Raw genomic sequence first — 9913 nt, forward strand, 5'->3', positions numbered from 1 at the left:
GAGCTGCCTGCCTTGCTGAGCCTTCCTCACTAGGTCGCTATGGCGACTACTTTGGTGCTTTCCCAGTAAAAGCCTTCAGAGCCCCGCTCTAGAAATAAGGCGTCCATTCTGCTGGGGACAGCCAACTGCTGACATTGCTCCCCCCTTCCATATACACCTTGCCAAACCACTGGAACTTGGGACATCTCACCCCCATGTCCAGGGCAGGGCAGAGCAAACCCCAAAGGTATGGAGAACAGGGATGCATTTATTGAGTATCTACTATGTGCAAGGCACCAAAACATGTTCCTCATAGCCATCATTGTATTTAATCCCTTAAACCACCTAGCAGAGTTTCTCCCACTATCCAGGGTGGTGCTCAAAGAGGTGAGATGATCTGCCCTGAGAGCTGGGTGTCTAGTCCACACTTATCTCATACCACCTATGTCCCTCACCCTCACCAACAGCTTCTGTCCAGGATCTCAGGATCTTCTGTGTCCACCACTCCAAACACAGAGCTGCTCACACCGAGCCCCCCCTGGGCCACATCATCCTGCTTGTAATAGAAGAGCCAGCCCTGGGAGGGCTATGGTTTCGTGGGGTTGACAACCTTGCCCAGGAAGACGATGCTCTGATTATTGGTGGAAAAGATCACCACGAGGAAGGGCCGGTTGAACCGAAGGATTCTGCGATTGTGCTGGGCAGACATAAAGGTCACAAAGCTGCCAGTGGCCGCTGCTGCCTGGGTGCCAACCTCATCCACCTCCAGAATGGCTTTGTGAAAACTCTGGGAAGGAAATCACAAGGGTTACCTCTAAGAGAACATGAATCAGAAATTAGGGAAGCCTGGACGAACCAGAGATCGCTGGAGATCAACACTGCAGGCCACTTCCTGGGGATCCCACAGCAAGAACATCTACACTGGGGAGATCTGTAAGCTGGATGACCTCTTATTTATAGGAATAATTATTTCATTTTTTAAAAAAGATTCTATTTATTTACTTGACAGAGAGAGAGCACAAGCAGGCAAAGTGGCAGGCAGAGGGAGAGGGAGAAGCAGACTCCCCGCTGAGCAGGGAGCCTGATGCAGGGCTCAGTCCCAGGACCCTGGGGTCATGACCTGAGCGGAAGACAGACTCCTAACTGACTGAGCCACCCAGGTGCCCCTCAGAATGATTATTTCTATCAGCAACTGAACACTTACTATGTTCCTAGGGCTCTTTTTAAATCTTCATAGCCATCCTAGAAGGGTGATATATTATGGCTCTTTTGCAGACCCACACTCACCCTTCAATGCCATAAGAGGAAGACCTGGAATTCAACTCTGCAACCCAAGGCTCTACCCTGGCGTGCACTTCTGTCTTCTTAACTAAAGTCATAGGTCTCTTTCTCCTATCAAAGTGATCTCTGATACACACACCCCGGCCAACCTCGTCGGTATCCTCCTTCTATTTTATCAATGCGTTTGTCTATACATTGTGATCTGTGAAGCCCACTTTGCTGTGACAACTCCCTGAGGACAGCGGTGGGATGAGCGTGGGATCCCCCGTGCCAAGTACCATGCCAGCATGGGAGTGGGCTGGTTCGGGGATGCCCATGTCTGCAGATGGCTGAATGAAACCCAGGCTCTGAGATTTCACATGGGACAGAGAGAACACCCATAACCCAGCAGTCCCCAAGGGGCAGAATTTCCCTACCAAGTCTCCAGGCATGGAGGGCCACAATGACTTACCTTGGACACCCGCAGTCTCCGCTCTTCGGTGATGCCGGAGAGGTCAACCTCCTTTGAGAACAGGTCCATGAAGCCCATCTTGGGCAAAATCTGATCTAACTGATAGGAGCCAGAAATGGAGAACTTGGGGAAATGTAGCTCGAGCTTCTTATAAAAATACCTGAAGGAGGCATGGGGTTACACAAGTGAGGGACCCCAGTGCACTATGCTCCTTTTGACTGCACCCTCTAGCTGGCTCCACTGCATCTGACTTTTCTCCAGTGTCCCCAGGGACTTAAGGCCAGGCCCCTTCGCCCTCAAGACTGCTCTCTGCAGGAACTCCCTTGGGAGATCATCTTCAGCAGAGGGGGCTTTCTGTGGGCAGGCCAGGTGCCCAGGGAGATGAAGTCTCCCTGTGTGGTAGCTTTCCCTTCACCTCTGTTGGGGTCCTATGGTTTTCACTTACATGGGACCAGATGATTTTTTTGGCTAGAATCCCTCTGTCACATAAGCTGTGCGAATTCTCCATCCACATGTGGCCTTAGGCTGAGGCCCTTATCTATGGGCCCTCATCTATAAATCTGAGGCCCTTATCTATAAATTTTTCCCATTTATAGCCCCAGGATGATAGAAAACTACTTCCTTGGATGGGTGGATGGGATCTTTTGAAGTCCCTCTGTGCTAGGAACCTTGACGGGAGGTCTACCCACTCACTGCACAGTTGGGCAGACCCTCGGAGAGCCAGTGTCACCTCACCCAAGTCTTGTGCGCTGTAAGGGCTACATCTAGAATCAGGAATCTTAACTCCTAGGTTCTCTTTTCACTAATGGGGCAAAAATCGTATTTCAGATATAACAAGAGAGTTCATCAGCGAGGGAAACCCATGGAAAGGCTTAAAGCAAATAAGAATTCTTTCATAATTTGACAACACCCCCATGTAGGGCACTGGCCTTCCTTAGAAGGGTCCATCTGAAGGGCAATGCTGTAAACTCAGCACCACAGGTCACATTGATCACCTCTTCTGAAGCAAGTTGTTTCACCTTGTTAGCATCTCTGGAGTCAAGACCTCCTCCACATTCGCCATTTTCCCTCGGTCCGGAAGGATGAAAAAGGCCACCATGTTTCCTTGGTAATCCATCCGCAGCACCGAGCAGGGCAAGAATCGGTCATGAAGATACCAGTGGTGCTGTGTGTCCTGCAGCATCATAGGTATCTTGACGACAGTATTCTCATCGACGTGGAAGTCTTGGGTAGTAGTCATCGAGGGAACAAATGGTTTCTCCCAAAGAGCTGAAGGGAAGATGGAAAGAAGGCACAGGGCACCTGGGGACTAGCAGGCCAACTGTTTAGCCAAGGGAGTGTCACTCCCACAGCCGTGAAGATGCCCCCCTTACTATTTCATCATGGTGTACCACTTAGATCCTTCAAAACCTGACCTGCCTAAGAAATGGATTCTCTCAGGGCTCATTTAAAATGGGAGATACAAAAGGATATCAGCAACATTGTTTCACGTCTTCACCATTTAAAAAAAAAATTATTTACTTATTTGTTTTATTTACTTATTTCTTTTAGAGAGAGAGCGAGAGAGCATGCAAGAACAGGGAGGGATGGGGGAGAAAGATGGGAAAAGAATCTCAAGCAGACTCTGCACTGAGCATGGAGCCAGACACAGGGCTCGGCGCCATGACCCTGAGATCATGACCTGAGCTGAAACCAAGAATCAGACACTTAACCAACTGAGTCACCCAGGCACCTCAGGTCTTCACCATTTAATTTACATTGCCAACCTGATGTTTATGTAGTTGTAGCTTATTATGACTTTGTAGTGTACTTTCTTGGTTAAAAACGAGGTTGAGCAATCTTTTGTATGTTTATTGACCAACAAAATGTCCCTCTCTTTTCTTTTTTTTTTGTTTTGTTACATCAGTGCTAGTTCATGTTCCTCCCCTGTATTTGTGTAGGGTTGTTTCTTAGTGGTTTGCAGGAGTCCTTTCTGAACACTAGTTGTCTATCAGTAGTGTGAGTTGTAAATCCCTTGTCTCTCTCTCTTACTTGCCTTTTCACTCTAGTAATGGTGTGTTTTGAAATTCTTAACTTAAATGCAGTGAACATATGAGTCTTTTTCTTTGTGGTTAGGACTTCTGTGTCTTGTTTAAGACAACTTTCCCTTCAAGGTCATAAAGATACTCTCTTACATGATATTCTAGGAGATTTAGTCTTCTCTTTTGCAAAAAGGACTATACTCCACCTAGAATAAATACTTATTGTTGGTTGAAAGGAGGGGTCCAAACCCATTTTGTTCCCCTTGTGGGTACCTAGCTGTCCCAGCACCAGTGTTCCATCATGGCAGTGATGGGGGTGATGCCAGCTTGGACAAATACCATATGTCTCTGTATCTATCTGTATCTATCCATGGGGCCACTTCTGGACTCTATTCTGGCCTCACTATTCTGTCCCATTAGTCTATTTGTACTTCACAGCCTAAATTAATATAGATTTATGATAAGTCTCACCTTCTGTCAGGTAAATTTTCCCATCTTAACTATTCTTGGCCTTTTGCACCTCCATATACAGTTTAGAATCAGCTTATTAACTGCCACCAAAAAAAAAAAATCTGTTAGGCTTTTGATTGGGATTGCATTAAATATTTAGATTAATTCATGAGAGAATTGACATCTTTACATATTAAGTCTTCCTTTTCATGAACATAGTATATCTGTACTTTTAAAATTTAAGTGTAATATCTCTCAAGATAATCTTCTCTACAGAGATCCTATGCATCTTTTGTTTGTCTTCTTCTAGGTACTTTTCAGTTTTGAAGGTAAGCCACAGTTGTTCTCCCCTTTACCATGTGAGAGTGAGAGAGTGAGGCCTGGGGCTAAATTTACATCCCAAAGTTTTAGGTAAAACATCTCTATCTCCTTCTTATTTCTAGGGAACCTCTCACTCTCAGGCCGACAACACTAACCCAACTGGAGCTAAGTCTCTTTCAGGAAGAGAGCACCCAAACCCTTCTTTATATTCAGAGCTTTGGGTAGGTTGATGGTGTATACTATACATTTAAATTACATTGATGATGCGTACTCTACATTGAAATGGTTCTATAAAATATCGTGCAGCCATTAAAGTAAGATCTAAATAAAGTTTTCAATAGCATAAAGCTGTGCGTGCACACACACACTCACACACACAAATGCATGTAAAACCTGGTAAATCTGAATAAAGTCTATAGATTGCACCAATGTCAATTTCCTGGTTTTGTTTTTGTATGACAGTTATGTGAGATGTTATCTAACCTGGATGAAAGGTACACAGGATCTCTCTGGACTATTTTTGCAACTTCTTATAAGTTTATGGTCATTGCAGAATTGAAAAGATTTTTGAAAAAGTTTTCAGTGGTACATAAATAATTCCATGTGTAGAATGCAAGCGATGACTGATTTGGCTGGATTGTTAGTCTGGGATTGTTTCCCAGAATCTGTTCTCTATAGATTCTGGGTTCAAGGTGGTTACAGTTGTAAGATTGGGAGGTAGATGTGAAAACAACCCTCACATGCTGAAGGTCTTCCCAGGAAGATTGGATGATGGACAGACCTAGTGGAGCTCTCTGTCTTCCAGGTTGTCCATGCTGTCCTCCAAGTTCATTGTCCAACATTAGCCCTCCAGAGCAATGTGTCCCTAAGTCACTACCAGGTGCCTAGCATGGGACTCTCCAAAGTTCCCCCTACATGGACCCACTGTGGTGGTTGGATGTGCCTGGCATATAGATCCTTAATAAGGTCCAAACTTTCACTTGCACCAAGGACTTCACACTGTCCATCCAATGTTGTTTCCTCTAGGTCTTCATTTGACTAGAGTTGAGTGAGGTCCAATTCCTATAACAATCCCCTTTCCCTTAATAATCATGGTGTCTTTGCTCCTCTGATGGAACACTGATGATACACACTGTACAAATCTGTCCCCATGCTGTGATTTCAACTGTTAATATATGTGTGTGAATGGAAGACGGGAATGAATTAGGTGAAAATGTTAACACTGGTTGCCTCAGGGTGGTAGGATTATGGGTAATTTCTACTTCTCTTTTATATCTTTATGTGGTTTTTAAATTTTTTTTTTGTTTTTAAAGATTTTATTTATTTGAGAGAGACAGAGATATGGACAGAGATAGTGAGAGAGAGCACAAGTGGGGAGAAGAAGGAGAAGCAGGCTCCCCAGTGAGAAGAGAGCCCAATGCGGGACTCAATCCCAGGACCCTGAGATCATGACCTGAGCTGAAGGCAGGTTCTTAACTGACTGTGCCACCCAGGCTCCCTCTTTATGTGTTTTCAAAGGTCTTCGAAATGAGTATTGTTATCATTAGATAAATTACAATACTCTAATTATTTATTGAGTATATATAATTGTCAGAGATTAACAAACCTCTTTCGCAAAGGGCCAGAAGGCAAATATTTTAGGCTCTATGGCAACTGTTTATCTCTGTGGCTGTGTGAAAGCAGCCAGAGACAATACATAAATGAGTGGGCATGGCTGTGTGCCAATAAAACTTTATTGACTAAAACAAATGGCCCAACAGATGTGGCTGGGGGCAGTAGTTTGTCTATCCCTTTAGATCCTCTTCTAAGGAGTACACAAAAATGTCACATAATTTGATCCTCAAAACAAAACTTTGAAGGAAGGACTCTTATTATCCTTACTTCAAGCAAACAACCCACCCTGCTTACACCATTGGTAAGTGACAGAGCTTCGCTATGAACCCAGCAGTTCACCTTGTGCATTTCATACATTACTGTTACAAAGAAAATAAGAAAATATGTCTAAAGACATGAGGAACCTCAGTACTACACAATCTTAAATACCTGATGCTCTCACGTGAATCTGCTAAGGATTGCTTGACCCTATCTGACCCCATCCCTCCACTTTCTCTTTTTTAAATACCTAATCCATCCACAAATCAGAAGAAGAGAGAAGCTAGAGGATCTACCAACAAACCGAGTCTTACCTTTGAAGTAAATGTAATTCACCAGCACCATTGTGATGTCCGTGCTCAGGTGGCTGACCAAATCCACAATCTTTCCTTGAGTTTCCTCTTTGACGTGGTCATTGATGAGCTGGGTGGTGCCCACAGAATTGTGGAAGTCGGTGAGGAAGAGTTTGGATTCATAGAACGCCATGCTGTCATTAAGAAATCCCGGAAGGATCGGCAGGTCCTGGCTCAGGAACAGGGCGTTGCCCATGTGCATCTCCAGCCCGTTGCCCGGGAGTTGGAGAGTGTGCAGGAGGTGCTGGAAGCCCCGGTGGATGTCCTGCTCAGACAGCTCCGTAAGGTTGAAGCCCAGACCCTCAAGGATCTGGGTCTGACTGTGCAAGCGGGCCCCCAGGGACAGCATGGCATAGGAGGCAGAGATGCTCAGTGGGGAGAAGAAGATGTTGCTCCCAGGACTTTGGGAAGCCATCAGGTGGTAGAAATGGAGAGCAAAGGCTGTATTGCCTGGGGCAATCTTGAGGCTGGGGGAGCCCTCACCTGTGCTTGAAGCCTCCTGATGGGGGTTGCCCATATGATCCTGGAGATAGTGCTCAGGATTCACTTGACCATGACAAAGGAGCATCAGTCCGGCCAGAAGGAAGGGCAGGAGGTTGGCAAGATGCATCTTCTGAGGTCTCCCAACTATAGGAGGAAAGAGAGTACCCAGGCAATTCCCCGACAGAACATTCAACCCTACTGAGAAGTCGGGCAAGAGCAGGGTGATAAGTGACACCGTGAACTTGTGCAGATGACTCTGCAAGCGACTAGCAAACACCTGGCACTTTCCCAGAGTGTGGCAAAGATCATACTCTGCAGCAGTGCTTTAGATGAACAAAGCCTGCTCCTCATGACCACACCCCCTGTATTTCCCATCCTTCTTAGCTCTGCAAGGCACTCGCCCCTTTTCTCATCCCAGAGACTCCAAAAATGACTTCATCAGGTCACCTAACTGGTAAGTGTCTGAGCTAGAGCACAAAGTCTCCAGACTCAGCCTGGAGCTCTTGTTACCATTCACGTTTATTCCTTCAGCCCAGGAACCCACTGCAGCAAAACACCAAAGGTTATTTTAACTTCTACTCCACCAACACCCGTGGTGTGCTTTACAGTTTACAACATCATTTTAATGCCATTTTGTTTGACCCTCTTATCTCGGTAAAGGTCAGTAGAATGGGCATTCTTACCATTGCTCCATGCAGATAAGATCTCTGATGTTCAAAAACTGATCTGCCCAAAGTCCCAGGAAAAGGACTGGTCTCTTCTCCTAGTAAATTTCACCTGCCCAAAACAGGGTGCTCAATTTTCCACATCAAATCTGCCCTGCTGCCCCGGTTCTCAGCCCCAAACCCGGTTGTCATCCCTAACCTGTGTCTGGCTCTCCACCTCCCCACCTCATTCAATCTTTCTGTATGTTTGGCAGGGTCTTCCCATGACCCCTGAGCCTCTCCACTGTTGTGACCCTCACTTAGGCCTCCAGCGTCATTCACCCAGACCAGGCGTCAGAAAATTTTTCTTGAAAAGGGCCAGAGACTAAACGTCTTTGGCTCTGCGGGCCATACGGTCATGTTACAGCTGCCCAGCTTGGCTGTGTTGGCTGGGAAGACGTCACCCACAAGGCATGCTTATGTGTGGCTGGGTTCTGGTGAAACTTTATTTATGGACAATAAAATGTGAATTTCATATGCTTTTCATGGGTCACAAAATATTGTCCTCCTTTTCATTTTTTCCTACCATTTGCAAATTTTGTATTTATGTTTATATCTTATATTTATGTTATATCTTGCATTCTTAGCTCAGGGGCAAGACAAAAATAGGCAGTGGGCCAGATTTGACCCACAAGCCACCGTTTGCTGAGCCCTGACTTAGACCGCTGTTGCTTCCTACCTGGTCTTTCTATTCTGTTTTCCACCCAGGAGTTGGAGTGACCACTTCACTCACCAACTTCACACCCGTCCCCAAAGCATGGCTTCCTACCAAGCTATAATACCTTCTCCCGCCCTAACCTTCACATGTGTGTTTCTCTCTGGCTTTGCAGCAAGCTACCCAGAATTCCACTCTGCCAGGCACCCTCCAAAAGCACCTGGATCAGGAGCCAGAAGACCTGGGTCCTGAGTCCTGTGTGGCCTTGCATGAGGCTGTTTCTGGGCCTGGGCACCGGTTCCCCCACGGGTGCGATAAGAAGGTTGTGCAATCACGCATAGGGGGTCCTTCCAGCCAGGAGGTGTCACCTCTGGGTCATTCCTGGTCTTAGCACTGGAATTTTTATGCTCCAGAAGTGCCAGTCCTGAGCAAACTAGGATGATTATCACCCTCCCTTTCAAGTCTCAATTGTAGCCCTCAGAGCGTTACTCACGGTCAGTCCTGGTATGGCCCCCCAGGCAGCTGTCTGAGTGCTAGAGGAAGCCGAGGAACGTGGCCTGGCTTTATGAAGCCCAGGAAGGTTGGCAGAACCTGTCAGCTCCACAAGCACCACCTGCCACCTCCCCTATTAGGTAATTATTAATGAACAGACCTATGGGTGCAGCATGGAGTCTCAACACAGAGAAACTCCCCTGAAAGCTGGCTCAACCCTCTCAGGGATGACCCCCCTTCCCTCCAGGGAGACTCCAACAGAGTTTGCCCCTTGCTGTTTATGTCATGCACTGAGGTTTGCCTGGCACATCCTTCCCCCTGAGGCCAGGGGGCCCGTTAGTGGATGTGGTCTCCCCATTGCCCGTCATTGGCCATGTGAACTCAGGCACATCTATTCCCTTCTCTGGGTTTGTTGGGCCCCCCATCCCATCCACCACCACCTCTTATAAAATGAAGAGGTGGACCAGACTAGGGGCAGCAAACCCCAGTGCCTTCACAAATCTGGTAAGGCTGCTTCCAGGGTGACATAATGAGGAATGGTGGGCATGTGGAACTAGAGAGGGTTAGCTCTCTGCAACCATCAGGACCCATTAGGAGGGGCTGGATCCTGCCCTGGGCCTTCAGGTTGCAATCCTGGACTATGTGATTGCCCAGACACCTTCCAGCTCTAAAGGTACATGAGTCAGTGACAGAACCCTCTGAGGTTCTGTCATTTTGGCCTTCAAGGACAATGCAACCCGGGGCAAGGGTGGCATGGGGTAGGAGCAAACCCCTCCATGGGCCAGGAACCCAACTGCACCCTTCCTTTTTAATTATGGATCTTGAAGCTGCTTTATGTACAGTGATCGGTG

At 46.7% G+C, this 9913-nt stretch overlaps 1 protein-coding gene across 1 annotated transcript; it reads right to left on the reverse strand.

Moving 5' to 3' along the window:
• Positions 1 to 210: 210 nt before the first annotated feature.
• On the reverse strand, positions 211 to 9077 carry SERPINA4 (serpin family A member 4). The gene is given in 5 exon segments (XM_032837378.1): positions 211 to 766; positions 1712 to 1871; positions 2707 to 2980; positions 6690 to 7355; positions 9064 to 9077. Coding segments are annotated over 4 exon segments (1284 nt in total). The 5' UTR covers positions 7339 to 7355; positions 9064 to 9077; the 3' UTR covers positions 211 to 565.
• Positions 9078 to 9913: the final 836 nt, after the last annotated feature.

This window comes from Lontra canadensis, unplaced genomic scaffold, assembly GCF_010015895.1.
Source record: "Lontra canadensis isolate GAN:19392208 unplaced genomic scaffold, GSC_riverotter_1.0 scaffold98, whole genome shotgun sequence".
NCBI classification, from domain to species: domain Eukaryota; kingdom Metazoa; phylum Chordata; class Mammalia; order Carnivora; family Mustelidae; genus Lontra; species Lontra canadensis.